At 34.8% G+C, this 14,742-nt stretch overlaps 1 protein-coding gene across 1 annotated transcript in view; it reads left to right on the top strand.

Moving 5' to 3' along the window:
* The window catches only part of COL3A1 (collagen type III alpha 1 chain), a 38,070-nt gene that overhangs the window by 10,035 nt on the left and 13,293 nt on the right, over positions 1-14,742 (top strand). Inside the window, exons 2-29 of the mRNA XM_057744520.1 lie at positions 294-496; positions 751-801; positions 1,208-1,321; positions 2,609-2,692; positions 4,478-4,531; positions 4,997-5,050; positions 5,810-5,863; positions 6,519-6,572; positions 6,731-6,784; positions 7,423-7,476; positions 7,903-7,947; positions 8,088-8,141; positions 8,578-8,622; positions 9,203-9,256; positions 9,666-9,764; positions 10,322-10,366; positions 10,507-10,605; positions 10,808-10,861; positions 10,984-11,091; positions 11,276-11,329; positions 11,938-12,036; positions 12,353-12,406; positions 12,565-12,663; positions 12,996-13,049; positions 13,158-13,211; positions 13,539-13,592; positions 14,147-14,200; positions 14,537-14,581. Of these exons, the coding sequence (XP_057600503.1) occupies positions 294-496; positions 751-801; positions 1,208-1,321; positions 2,609-2,692; positions 4,478-4,531; positions 4,997-5,050; positions 5,810-5,863; positions 6,519-6,572; positions 6,731-6,784; positions 7,423-7,476; positions 7,903-7,947; positions 8,088-8,141; positions 8,578-8,622; positions 9,203-9,256; positions 9,666-9,764; positions 10,322-10,366; positions 10,507-10,605; positions 10,808-10,861; positions 10,984-11,091; positions 11,276-11,329; positions 11,938-12,036; positions 12,353-12,406; positions 12,565-12,663; positions 12,996-13,049; positions 13,158-13,211; positions 13,539-13,592; positions 14,147-14,200; positions 14,537-14,581 (1,946 nt within the window). The remainder of the gene's footprint in view (positions 1-293; positions 497-750; positions 802-1,207; positions 1,322-2,608; positions 2,693-4,477; positions 4,532-4,996; positions 5,051-5,809; positions 5,864-6,518; positions 6,573-6,730; positions 6,785-7,422; positions 7,477-7,902; positions 7,948-8,087; positions 8,142-8,577; positions 8,623-9,202; positions 9,257-9,665; positions 9,765-10,321; positions 10,367-10,506; positions 10,606-10,807; positions 10,862-10,983; positions 11,092-11,275; positions 11,330-11,937; positions 12,037-12,352; positions 12,407-12,564; positions 12,664-12,995; positions 13,050-13,157; positions 13,212-13,538; positions 13,593-14,146; positions 14,201-14,536; positions 14,582-14,742) is intronic.

Here is a 14,742-nt window from a genome sequence, read left to right as displayed (position 1 = left end):
GTTAAAGCAAATAATAGCGATGATATACAAAAACTTGTTTTCAATTGCACAATCAACAAATAAATGTTTAAGTGATTGTCAGATTTCCATTGATGTTAATTTCTTACTATATGCAAAATTAAAATACCTACTGGTCCTAACGAAAATTTACCTTGGTATGACAATTTGATATTTTAAGCAGTCTCTGACTACTTAGCAAATTATGCAGTAAGAACATGTTATTCTTGGTAATTTAATTTTTGGAATTTTTTTTTGCATATGTAAAATATCACACTATCTCTCTTATTTTTCAGCTGTTGAAGGAGGATGCTCCCATCTTGGTCAGTCCTATGCGGATAGAGATGTCTGGAAACCAGAACCATGCCAAATATGTGTCTGTGACTCAGGATCTGTTCTCTGTGATGACATAATATGTGATGACCAAGAATTAGACTGTCCCAACCCCGAGATCCCGTTTGGAGAATGTTGTGCAGTTTGCCCACAGCCTCCAACAGCTGTGAGTATAAAGAAAGTCTGTACATACTCAAGATTCATATTTAAACACATGAGCAGTTCCTATGTCATTGGTACCTGAAAGGAAATGAAAGTAATGTCTGGGAAACAATCATATGGGTATTACCAGTAAACGGTGAACCTTCCCGTTAAAAACCAGGGATTGGATGTGATTTAGGATAAGAAATTGGGACACATTTCATGGGAAAATTGTTCCTATCTATGTCTTGTTTAATCTGTATCTTTTCCATTTATTAGCCCACTCGCCCTCCTAATGGTCTTGGACCTCAAGGCCCCAAGGGAGACCCAGTAAGTAAACATTTTGCAGTAAAAGGAAAATAGTTCCTTGATGAGTTTGCTTTCTTTCCCCTTCTAATAACTTTTCCATATTTGAACTTTCATCATTTATACATTTCCTTTAGTGCCACATATTTACATAATGACACATGGTAACTTGAACTGAGAACCCACAACTGTGCATATAAAGATTCAGTTTTCCCAAACTTTGCATGTCTCCATCCCTATCATCGGCTTGAAAAATAAAATATAGGTTAATATACAAAGGAATAAATTATACTGAAATTATTCACATTATTTGGGTAAAAATGTTTGATTTCGTATATTATAAAGCATAGAAGCTACAACTTGATAATGATTCTAAATCACTAGGACTTTTCAGTGCTTTGTTTATTTTTATCCCTGATTTTGTTTTTAGGGTCCTCCTGGTACCCCTGGGAGAAATGGTGACCCTGGCGTTCCAGGACTCCCAGGTTCCCCTGGTTCTCCGGGCCCTCCTGGAATCTGTGAATCATGCCCCACTGGTGGCCAGGTAATGAATTCCAGGACTTGCCCCATTTAAAACTACCTAGTTCATTTTCTTTTCTTCAGTCTATATTACATCTCCATTCTGTGGGTTTCTTATATCTATTCTCTGATGTTATGTATTTAACAAATTCTAATTTAGTGCTTATTTATGTTAGGCAATATTCTAAGTGCTTTAAATATTCACTTTTCTTCATAATTCTAATGCTATTGCTACTATATCTTTGCAAATTTCCCCAACTTCTCAGCAGGCATATAATATATGCACTCTGTTCGAGAAATGAACCATCAACTCCCCAAAAAGTTAACCTAGAGAATTTAAGAATTGCTGCAACTGGGCCTTATTCTCCCTATAATCCTGATGGTAAAGCTTCTGAAAGTCTGACTAAAAGCCATTGAAGACCTATGAACTCTCCTTAATGACTTCAAGTCAAAAGGATTAGTCAAGCCTACGCAACTACTCTTGCCAAACCTTCAGAGCACATCCTGCTCCTCTTAAAAAGCATGACAACCCACTAACTCTGTATGTAAAACAAATAACCAACCAAATAAGACAACATTTCTGCTGCACGGAATTAGGAGATATTAGAAAACACATATACAAATCACAGTGGTTGAAAAAAAAGATGTTCAAAAATCAATTTGATAGGAAGCAAAGGAGATAGTCTGACTTATTCTTATCCTGGTACCAAACAGAATCCATTGCTAGGCTTAGAATTCAAAATAAAATAATCTCCAAGACAATCCAATAAACACATGAACCTTTCTATTATTATTGTGCTTGTTTTCTATGGGGATGTTTATTTTTTTGGTGACTCTGTTAGGCACATTAACCAAAAACTGGAGATATAAATTTTACTCGTATCATTAACTTTTGGGAAAGTAATTTGACATCTTCCATTTTTTTTTTTTTTTGTTCAAAATGAGAAAGTCAGATTATATGATCTCAAGGCTCTTTCAGCCTTGGTCTATGATCCTATGTTTCTAAGGCTGTAGATATCACTTAGAAATATCTTTAGTAGGAGCATATAGAAACAGATTATTCAGAAACAAATTGCATACAGTTAGTTGAAAGATTTATGCATTGTATAGGCAAGTATTTTGTATGACATCTAATATCTAAAGTTACAGAAGGATAGAATTAGCAAGATAAATAATACATACCATGCTCTCTGGCCTGCACAAAACTTTCTATCAGTGAATAGATGTAGCATGCATTTCTTCTAAATACTTTTGAAAAGAACTGTGATCTATATATCAACATGATCTTGTCTGTCTGGTCTCTTTGCTACAGAACTATTCCCCCCAGTATGAAGCATATGATGTCAAAGCTGGAGGAATAGCAGGAGCAGGACTTCCAGGCTATCCCGGGCCAGCTGTATGTACAAGTTTATCAACATTTAGAGAATAAGTTAGCCTTCCTCTCTGTTAAGTCTTGAATGGTTGTTCTTCTAGGAATACAGTATTATGACGGAATTGTACAAAATAGCTTATTCATTGTTAAGGCTGGGAAAGAAAATGGTAGGTTTATCATGATCCTTCTATCCTAACTCATTTTTTCTTCACTGACTCTTATTTCACGCGTTTTGCCACTCCATCCTTCTTCACACAACCACCTACTCCAGGGGCACACCTGCCTTCATACGTAGGTCTCATACATATATTTCCTAATTTTAACCAAATTTTATTTTTCACTGCTACTTTTTTCCTCTGTCTCACCTGAGTTGTTCAGAATCTTCTTTTAATGTCTGTTCATTATTTAGATGCTACTTTCTAGATGACAATCCACTTGATGACAGTCTAATATCACAATTCATCTCACCTCAAATCCTGAAATCAAATACAAATATTTCCAGAATTTATCAAGTATTTAAGTATTTCATCTACCATAAATGATATCAATTCACATTATACCCAAAGGGTTTCCTTCAACATGAAAGACAGAGTTTTGATAGAAGAAAATAGCAAAAAAGCATTGAAACCTAGGGCATGTGTGCTTGACGCATGGTGTCCCATGTAAATAAGCCTTATTGAAGAATAGCCATTAGGAGGGGCAGTACTAGGGAAGGTTATCATTTTACTGCCAGAAACAGATATGTATATGTAAATGAGACAGGAAGCTGACTTCCCAGGGATTATGCAGGATTGCTGCCCAAATCTTTGGACCCCATGCTAGTGACTTCTAAAACTAGAGAGGACAAAATTTCAGCTATTAGATCTGAATGATCAGTGAAAGAAAGACCCTTAATTGGTAAAAAGTAAGTTGTAAGAAGAGAATTTTGCTCACCTTTTAAGTTTTAGTATCTGTGATTTTTTCCTATCTTTTAAAACCAGAAAGACAATTGTATTAATTGTGTAAATGTAAACACCTGGTGTTACTCAGCTACATTCACATTATGAATCCTCTTTTTCAATCAGATATACTGTTTTTACTAGAAAACAACCCCAAAACCTAAAAAACCACTACTTATTAAGATTCCAGTAAAAAAGTTACAAGATAAAATTTAAGAACAAACTCTAGTTTTATTAATTTCTTATCAGTACTTATAAATAGTATGATACAAAACTGAAGATTTTCTAGATTAATCTGTATTTCTGAACAATGATAAATCATTTATAATTATAATTTATTGTTGTCCCATGTGCAATGAGAATTATATACACATCTAAATTTTCATATCAACACAGCTCAGTGATATAGTTAAGAACTTTTGGGTTGATTTACATCATTATTTTTAGAAACTGGGGTTAATAGTATGTAGATCAATATTTTTCCATATTGAGTTGGGCTGCCAGGCAAAATATGCTTCTTCACCAGTTCTGGTATCATCTTAATGTTGCAGAGATTCTCGTAGCATTTTGTGTAGATTTTTCCAGATTTTTAAATGCCCTTTTGGGAGAACTTAGGTTAACATTTTATAACATTTACCAATAATGTTTATTGACTGTGAGAGAATTTCATTTAGAGTGAAGTTTTGAGGTGAGATTTTTGTTTAAAATTAACAAAATTAATTATACAATGAATAGTTATCACATAATGAGGTATGTTGTTCGCATTTTTAAAGATGTCAGTATCATTCCAAGCAGAAGTATCTCTGATGCCTGGATAAAGTGTATTTCAGATGCATTTATTTTGTACTTATCCTCCAAATCTGTGTTCCAGGGTCCCCCCGGCCCACCTGGTCCCCCTGGTACATCTGGTCATCCTGGCGCCCCTGTAAGTACAGCCATTAGTGGTGATTTCTTCTTCATGCATATTATACGAATCAAGTTAATACAGATCTTGCTATAATTTTGCCATTCCATCAGGCATAACCCCAATTAAGTAGAGGAGCAGCAACCAAGAAACTATCATTCCTTCGAAGATGTTAGAATTTCACATTTTGTTCCTTTCTACAACTATTAGCAGTTAAAACCTTGATAAAATTAAACCACATATTTAATTTACATGTCATGTGGCTTCAAGTCTGAGACAATTCAGTTTCAGTGGAATTAAGCGTGTAGAATGGAATAAAGTAACTCTATTCTGATTTGAAAAATTTTGATTTCAGTCTTTATGAACTGGAATAAAATTTGCTGACTACATTCACAAATTCTGATTTCATACTGTCTTCAAGATGTAAACGAATCATATGAATATTAAGTTAGTTTAAAAATATTTACGTATTATTCTATCCACTAGGGTTCTCCAGGATACCAAGGTCCCCCTGGTGAACCTGGGCAAGCTGGTCCTGCAGTAAGTAACAATTATACCTATATTTAATAAATTGACAGTTCTAGATAGAAACCACCTTCATTTTCTAATACATAACCTTCAAACTCTACAAAATATAGATCACATTTATTTAAAATAGTAAGTTATATTTTTATAGCTGTTGAACTGGTTTCAAAGATTTTTTGGACTCAATGGTTTAGATATCTCAGAGACACTATTTTAATCTAGGAAGTTCCTGGCTAATTAGCCACCACAACCGTCCACTTCCTAGTGCGAATACAAATCCTCTTTCTCTTAAATATAGATTAATATTCCTGTAGTCACTCAGTTCACCTGCATGTCTGCTCTTCTGAAATATAATTTAAAAATTAATTTAGTAGAAATAAGCATAGTCTAACAAAGCCTACCAAGAAAACATGCTGTGTAAATAAGGTGAAGTTAGTTTAATTTAATATTCCAAAATATTTAAAAATACCTATATATTTAAAAGTTCAATATCTCAAAGAATGTAGAAGTGCATTTGAGTTTATAAATACATACATGTGATATAAAATACTGATACATGGTACTTTTAATTTTCATAAAAAATAAGTTACTAAACAGTAATAACTGGATTTAATATAGGTATACTATCAACTCGTGTCATTTTCATGATGAGAAACATTGAGAGTATTTTCTAAAAGGAGTTTTTTTCTAGGGATACACATAATTATAATAATAAATTGACTGTAACAGAAAAATCTACAGATATATTTGTTTTTTTTATTTCCTTTTTTTCAGGGTCCTCCAGGACCTCCTGGTGCTATAGGTCCATCTGGTCCTGCCGGAAAAGATGTAAGTTTTTAAGAACTGAATGCGGATACAGCAAAATTCAAGTTGGAATACTCTAAATAGCATATCCCACGTTCTAGAATCTCAAAGAGAAAAATGTTACTCCAAATATTGTTAATATCTTAATAACTTTTTAGCTCGTATTAATCTCTGAATATCTATATAGTATTTGCATAGTTACATATACCATTTTTTGAATTCCAAACTACCAAAACCCCCAAATGTGCTTCTTGACTCTGTCAAGAAGACTCATCTAGTGAATACATCACTTAACTAGAGAAGACATTTCTTCTCTCTGTCTCTTGTAATAAAGAAATTGGTATCAGTGCTTTATGAACTTGAAAACTCAAAAACACCGTTAATATTATACCATTCTTTCTTTCCCATTTAATTTCCAATGGCAAATTCTTCCCATTGGATTGAGAGATGGTCATAATATATGTTTGGAGCCATGCTTACATTTTTTATAAGTTTATATCAAGGTGGGAGAAGCTCTCCCCATTCTTTTTACTAGGAAAGCTGTTCTCGCAACCATATGTTTAGCCCCATCATTTTCATGAGTCCTAGGTGAGAAAATGCAGAGTAATCAGTTCACTAATTGGCTACAATGAGTTTTCTCTTACACAAGCTCCCATATATTCTTTATTTCTCCACCTAGGGGGATTCCGGAAGACCTGGACGACCTGGAGAGCGAGGATTGCCAGGCCCTCCAGTAAGTCTTTGGTATCCAATGAATTAGTTGGAGTAATCACAATGAACTTAGGTTGAAAATTATTATATAATTAAATTTAATTTAAAAATAGAAGGCACTTTACTACTGGAGTGTGAGTCTATTGGAAGTTTATTAATATTTTTATTTCTTATTTTTAGGGTATCAAAGGTCCAGCTGGCATACCTGGATTCCCTGGTATGAAAGGACATAGAGTAAGTAGAGTTTCTAAACTGACTATAAGTTGTTCCATTTGGCTATGTTTACTTACCTAAGCAATTTTATTGGACAGCTGTGTGCCAAAAATGATTGATTCTGACTAGTTGTTTTGATTTTCTAAGTCTATCAAATTTATTTGTTGACCAAATCAACTAGTTATTTTTACATAAAGTAATAAAGCTGATTTTAAGTGTATGGAAAATACTTGCAAAAGAATAAGTTTCTTATCGCCACTGTCAGAAAAGATGAAAATATATTATTGAGAACTATTCTTGACAGACAATATGATTTACAGATCAAATCAAATGACTTATTCAATGCAAAACATTAGATAGAGTCAACCGAGCCAAAAATTTATCAACTTCATAGAAATAAAAACTATAAAACTGATATTTGTTATTCTACTGTTAACTTCCTAATTAGACTAAATTGTACTTTCTAATTAGTTCACATTTTTTACTATAAAATCAATGTCCAAGGTCTTCAATGCACTTAAAAGAGTTTTAAATTATTCATGTCAATGTTGAAAATATTGGTATGTGGTAAAGCTAGCTATAAAAAATTGAATGTAAAGTTTTTAACTATTCTGAATTAACAGACCTTAATATTTTTACTACTTGTATCTATTTCATAGGGCTTTGATGGACGAAATGGAGAAAAAGGCGACACAGGTGCTCCTGGATTAAAGGTACATGACAACCAAATCATATTTTCATAAGTAAATTCATTTAAATATTATAGCTATAGTTAAGGTTTATATTTTAGGGTTTGCCTTTTTCTAAAACTTACCTGAGTTTTGCATTTTAGGAGCTAAAGTGACTAATTGAGATGTTCTATTAAAGCTTCCCTGAATAAACTGATAACTTGAACTGTCTAGATTAGAAGTGATCGAACATCCCTGAGTAACACATTGATTACCTCTGCTTAGTCCTCAAGTTTTTAAAATGCAAAAATTCAGATTTGTAATATATAAGATTGCTAGCAAAAATTTAATATTGTTAAAATGTAATCCTTTTCTTAGGTTCCATGTGTTTTTTATAATATGCTGTGTTGAAAAAATTATAAATTTCTCCTCCTGTTATACAAAATGGTGACACATTTTACATGTTTCTAGGGTGAAAGTGGCCTTCCAGGTGAAAATGGAGCTCCTGGACCCATGGTAATTATGTTTCTTATCATACAATTTTCAGTTTTACTATTGACTTCCATCTAAGGACAAAACCTGCCTCGCTTCCTCCCCAACCATTCTTATACATGTCTAGTTTAAAGTAAGACCACACTTTTAATTTTATCCTGTAGGGTCCAAGAGGGTCTCCTGGTGAGAGAGGACGGCCAGGACTTCCTGGAGCCGCAGTGAGTGTTCTTTCTGACATACACAACTACAACCTGATAAGTGTCTCAGTCAGTTTTCAGGCTGTGACAATCTGCAAGAAGTTTTCTATAAAACTGCATTTAAAGTCACCTCCATAAAAATTTTAGCCATAATTATAAGCAAAAAAAATGAGTGTTTTATAGTTTTTATCTGTTGAGGATTTTTTAAGAGTTAACTTGGCATGTTTATACATTAATTTGCATTCAGTTATGTAAAATACAGAATCCAGTCTTTCTACATCAGATCATTGCTGTACTTATCAGAATTTTAACAATTTGCCTCTAAAAGTATATAATTATTAAGCAGATTTTAATATACTTGAGGAAAAGTCAACTGAGTCAGACTTTTAGTTAAAATATTACTCGTGACCAGCCTTTCAAAAAGAAGAAGATATTTGAGACCAACTTCTCTTTTTAGGGGGCTCGAGGCAATGATGGAGCTCGAGGAAGTGATGGACAGCCAGTAAGTAACTTTTTATCTAACCCTGATGTACTTAGTATAATGAGAAATTATGGAATTGTGCAATATTGGAATAATATGGATTGTAGACCCAAAACTCAACATTGTTCATAAATACCTGATTCAAACTGACACTAACCCCATAAACAAAACCTAGAAACAATTAATCTAGAAACACTAAGCCCAAACAAAATTCTCATACTCCTTATTGTACTTGGCCAGTTGCTAACATCTGTATAGTACTTACAATGTTAGTTAAGGGCCAATATTGGATATGACAATTAAAAGAGTCCTGCAAAATAGATAATAATGCTATCTCTATTTTATAAATGAGAGTTCAAGGCCAAGTAACCTGCACAAAGTCACAGAATGCATGGCAAAATTGGTCGGTCATGGGGGATCCAAATTTTCTTTTTATTTTACTGTATTGTTTCTCCACATAATGTTCATCTCTGATGATAGATACTGTTTTTATCTGCATAATTTTCCTTTATGTTGTGTATGTACCCCCTTATTATTTACCAGTAGAGTTAGTTTTTCTTTACTTGACTAAGAGCTCTTGAAATGTCATTTAATTTTTTAGGGTCCCCCTGGTCCCCCTGGGACTGCAGGATTTCCTGGTTCCCCTGGTGCTAAGGTAAACATGTATTTCTGTAGAATAATGTAAAATATATCTTTGAGACAACAGAAAATCATCGGACTGCTTCTTGAAAATACTTTTTTTAACAATTAAGTGGATTTATTTGACCTATATAGATCTTTAAAGCCCTATTCTTGATTCCAAAAGCGGTGTTATCCCTGACATTCAGCTATTCTGATCTCTTCTGATATGTTTTCTTTCTTCCTAGTCTCTTTCTGCAAACAGAGATAACACAGTCACACACATAGCTCCCGTGTTTCTCTGCCTTTATGAGTAATGACAGTTTGCTTTAATTATCATACTACTCCAGTCTTTGGGAGATGGGTTTAAACAGGACTGATTAGGAAACTGGCTAAGAGATTAGAAGTGGCAAGGAAGACTGACTACTTAGGGTTTTATCCTTTAGGGTGAAGTTGGACCTGCAGGACCTGCTGGTTCAAGTGGCGCCCCTGGGCAAAGAGGAGAACCTGGACCTCAGGGACATGCTGGTGCTGCAGGTCCTCCTGTGAGTACCAAGTGTGGCTAATCAAGGGAGGGCGTTGCTACAATTTATTGCATGAAAGCATATGTTCTAATGTTGCTATCCGCTAAAAGTACGTTTTTGAAAAAAAAAATGTTGCTTAGTGCTCTGCAATAACTCTCCTATGATAAATATTGATATGACTAGTACTGAAATTAGTTTTGAGGCCTGCAGTCTTCTAGAATTTATGAATTTTATGGTTATATGACAGTATGAAGCAGAGGATGGGTAAGTTATCTGATACTTTGAAGACTGTGCCCCAAACTAATCACCAGTCAGAAAAATTCAGAAAAGAAACAAGACCAAAAATCTCTTTTCTTTATGTACTTATTTGATAATTTAGACCAAGTGCATATTATCTTTAATTTATTCAGATAATGATCCTTTTTTGCTACATGTTATATGTTGTGCTGTAGTTGGAGGAATCACCTACTCTCTGGAAAGCACAACACATCAATAAATTTATTTTACAGTTACATGAGCAACTTCAAATATATGTGCACTATTTGCATTATTATTAATAAGTTCTTTTCCTCCTCTAGGGCCCTCCTGGGAGTAATGGTAGTCCTGGTGGTAAAGGTGAAATGGTAAGATGCCCCCACCACTCACCTGCCTCTCAGCCACACATATATTATTGACTTCCTTTGCATGACAATACATTTAAGCTAGCTGTTTATAAAAGAAAGTTCAAGTTTGGTTAATGTTAATATTCTTGGATTGTTTCTAGGGTCCTGCTGGCATTCCTGGCGCTCCTGGACTGATGGGAGCCCGAGGTCCTCCAGGACCATCTGGTACCAATGGTGCTCCTGGGCAGCGAGGTGCTGCAGTAAGTTGTCTATTTTTCCTTTACTAACTGAAAGGTGTGGCTTATTTCTCACAATAAAAAAAGAAATAGCAGGCTCTTTGTTCTTGTTCCATTGAATTTATACTGATTTTACTCTGGTTTTATAATTGAATCAGGTGTGACTGGTGATGATTTTGTTAGTCTATTTTCCATGTTTTTAAACCAAGATTATGTTCCATTTTAGGGTGAACCTGGTAAGAATGGGGCCAAAGGAGAGCCAGGACCACGTGGTGAACGTGTAAGTATTGCCCCAACAGATTTGGTTATTTCTTAGAAATGTATAACATAATTAGGAACTAAACAGGTAAAAATTTTGCAATGAGATTCAGTCATTATTTCCTTATTGACATCCTTTCACAGGGGGAAGCTGGTTCTCCAGGTATTGCAGGACCTAAGGGTGAAGATGGCAAAGACGGTTCGCCTGGAGAACCTGGTGCAAATGGACTTCCCGGAGCTGCAGGAGAAAGGGTATGCTTCCCTGGGCATCGAAAAAAAAACAATCATAGAACTTCACCTTTATCATGAGGCAGCCATGTTTCTTCTTAATTTGAGTAGTACTCAATCCCAAATAGTGTTTTGAAGCACTTCATTATATGAGACATGAAAAACTCTTGACGCTTTGGACTTAAAATTTGCCTTTCACTATTTCTAGGGTATGCCTGGATTCCGAGGACCTGCTGGAGCAAATGGCCTTCCAGGAGAAAAGGTAGATAACTTTAGTTTCAATTTTCAAAAATGCTAGTGCTGCACATAGGTATATTCTTCTATACAGTTTCCCATTAATTAACACAAAAAGATCTGAATGAAATATATTGGAATTAAAAAAATAATAATTCCCAATGTAAAACAATGATTCCATTCTCTGCTCAGCCATTCTCCTAGCTTTGTACCTAATATTACTTAACCTCTATGAGAATTCTTTAATTTATCTGTCAATTGGGAATTATTTATCGCAATATCATTGCAAGAATAAGTTAAACTAAAATGCCTGAAGGTTCTTCGGAAACTCTGAAGTGCAATGCAAATCTGATTTCATAACGTCAAAGATATTTAATTTTATAAGCACCAAAGTATATTGCAAAGCCCATTAAATATTGCCTTCTTCAGCATGTGATGTTCATCAAAGTTGCCTTAAAATATTTCCAGTGTGACAACCTAAGCTAACAGGTAACAATGATTTACACTGAGCATGTCAGCAACACCCACATCTCTTTAAGGGACCAAAAGAAGTTCTCTAGTTGCAACCTAAGTACTGTCAATGTTTGGGTCAATGAAGCCACTTTTACATACATGTTGGTTTATTTCATCACATAGGGTCCTGCTGGAGATCGTGGTGGTCCAGGCCCTGCAGGGCCCAGAGGAGTTGCTGGAGAACCTGGCCGAGACGGCCTCCCTGGAGGTCCAGGATTGAGGGTAAAGAGAAACACTTGTTTGATTGACATTGTCATTTACTAAGAGGAAAAGCAAATGAAGAACATTGAAAAATAACTTAAATCAGACTATACATTTTGTAGGCTCAAAACAAAACAAAATTCTTCTAAAAAAACTGAAGCTAGTACAGATTGAAGAACAGAAAATGGAATGCTTGACTGAGATATTTACAGACAGAAAAACGTGTGCAAATATGAGGCTACATGTGTCAATGGAAATCTCAAAATTTTACAGATAGATGTTTTTAGTATTTTTTAATTATCATTTTAAATTCAGCTAAATGAATTCTTCAATTTAGGGTATGCCCGGTAGCCCCGGAGGACCAGGCAGTGATGGGAAACCAGGGCCTCCCGTAAGTACATTTTTAACATCTCGTTTTACAAGTCCAGAGAATAATGAAATGCACAGTTTGCACTAGGCTTAATGTACTTTGTATAGTCTTGGTATGTACATTGTATATTTTGATCAGATTTTTATGAAACCTCTATTAACATAATTTTTTCTCATTAGGGAAGTCAAGGAGAAAGTGGTAGACCAGGTCCTCCAGGTTCATCTGGTCCCCGAGGTCAGCCTGGTGTCATGGGTTTCCCTGGTCCTAAAGGAAATGATGTGAGTTCCTTCCTTTGTTTCTTCAATAAATATTTGACAGAAGGTGAAGGCCTTTTACTTTCTATACGGGGGTGAAGATGGTCAAAAATTGATCTGCACTTCAAAGCACAGAAGAGTATATGAAAATCAAAATACCATGTGAGAAGGGGGCTAAAGTTTTTTTTCTGGAGTTCTGGGCAAAGAGTAGAACATTTACGGAAACCTAGTTCTAGAAAGAAGTTTTCAGTTATGGATGTATGCATGTGTGTGTAGGAGGCAGATCAAAAACATGAGAGAATGCTGTAATAAGTAATTTCCTTTTGAGAATTAATAAATACTGGCTACTTCTTTAGGGTGCTCCTGGAAAGAATGGAGAACGAGGTGGCCCTGGAGGTCCTGGCCCTCAGGTACGTAGCTTTCATCCACTCACTTCCAGTCTTCTAGTAGAAGCATTTCTCTCCAACCTTATGACTTCTATTATCATTATCTCTGTTTTCATAACTGCTTTTTTTTAGGGTCCTCCTGGAAAGAATGGTGAGACCGGACCTCAGGGTCCCCCAGGACCTACCGTAAGTTTACTCGCATAAATTGGAAATGAAAGTGGTTGGGAGTGGGGCCGAGGGAAGACTTGGGAATTTTATAATCTCTGATGCTGTATCATTATAGTTCACCAAAGCAATTGCAAAGCTTGTTTATTTAATTAGCTAGCTAAATACTGACATTGAGTAAAGTTTATGTCGTACATGTCTCCCCGCATCACTTCCACAAGCCAGGCTCTGCCCTCCTTTACAGCATTAATTTTTAAATTCAGCAATTGGCCTAATGAAATGAAAACTGTGTGGACTAAATATGAAAGAATATTTTATACTGAAGCATCTCATTACTTTTCTACATAGGGGCCAGGTGGTGACAAAGGAGACACAGGACCCCCTGGTCCACAAGGATTACAAGTAAGATTTTGTTACTTAAATGTCATTGGGCACCTACTTTTATCAGTACTTTCCTTTGTTAGCTGTATTTGTTGAGTTAATCAACAGTTCAATTTTTTTGTGACAGTAAAAGATTACAATTCATCGTAAACTTAAAAAGTGTGGATCTGACTTCTACCTTGAAATAAAATAATAGACTGTTAATACACAGGCATAACTTTCATGTCTGTTCTAGAATGAGTGCGTTAATAAATTTTTTAAAATAAAGTTCACATAATTCTATATGATTATGCTTATTTTTATTGTAATTTAAGTGTATATAGCTAAATTCATCTCACCACACTCATCAATTCATTTTTATATACAGCAACAGAAAGAATAGAGGGAAATGAACATAGGTTTGTAAGATATGATTATCACCTATCATTGGATTTTGAGAGCTGCAAATTTTCTACACCTGAAAAGACTGATAAAACCATTTTTTGAACACTTTGCAGAAACATACTTACATAAGAGAAGCTTTTCTACAAGCAATGTTTGAAGTGATTACACAATACAAATATGATTCTTTGTAGGGCTTGCCTGGAACGGGTGGTCCTCCAGGAGAAAATGGAAAACCTGGTGAACCTGTAAGTTGCATGCCATTTTTTTCAAAACTCAGAAGCTAAGAGAATAAATATTAAACATTTATAAATTATTAACTTTTGCATTTTCCTGCCATGGTATCTGAGCTTTAACATTTAGTTTTGAAAAATGCATTAACAAAACAAAGAAAAATTGTTCAATCATAACTATTCCATGGAAAGTTTGAATTTTACCATAAAATACAAGGAACTGAAGGAAGAGCATATAGCTCAAGATTGGACAAATTGTACAGTATGCAAATAAGTCAAGTATGTATTTTGCTTATACTTATATAACTTACATTCTGATAGAGGCCTAATCATGCAATGCCAATCTCCTAGGGACCAAAGGGTGAGTCTGGTTCGCCTGGAATTCCAGGAGGCAAGGTAAATATTTCAATTTATTTTCTCATTTCTTCAGCATGTTATAGAGCAGTTGATTAGTGACACATTTTTAGTATAGCGAACCAAAATATTCCTTTTTTGAGAAGTGCCACATTGCAAATGTTTGGTGAATACACTTAGGGTAACCGAGGACATTTCTAATA

The sequence above is a fragment of the Hippopotamus amphibius genome, chromosome 8 (assembly GCF_030028045.1).
Source record: "Hippopotamus amphibius kiboko isolate mHipAmp2 chromosome 8, mHipAmp2.hap2, whole genome shotgun sequence".
Lineage (NCBI taxonomy): Eukaryota > Metazoa > Chordata > Mammalia > Artiodactyla > Hippopotamidae > Hippopotamus > Hippopotamus amphibius.
The sequence above is the reverse complement of the archived record's forward strand: the minus strand, read 5'-3'. Positions and strand labels throughout refer to the sequence as shown.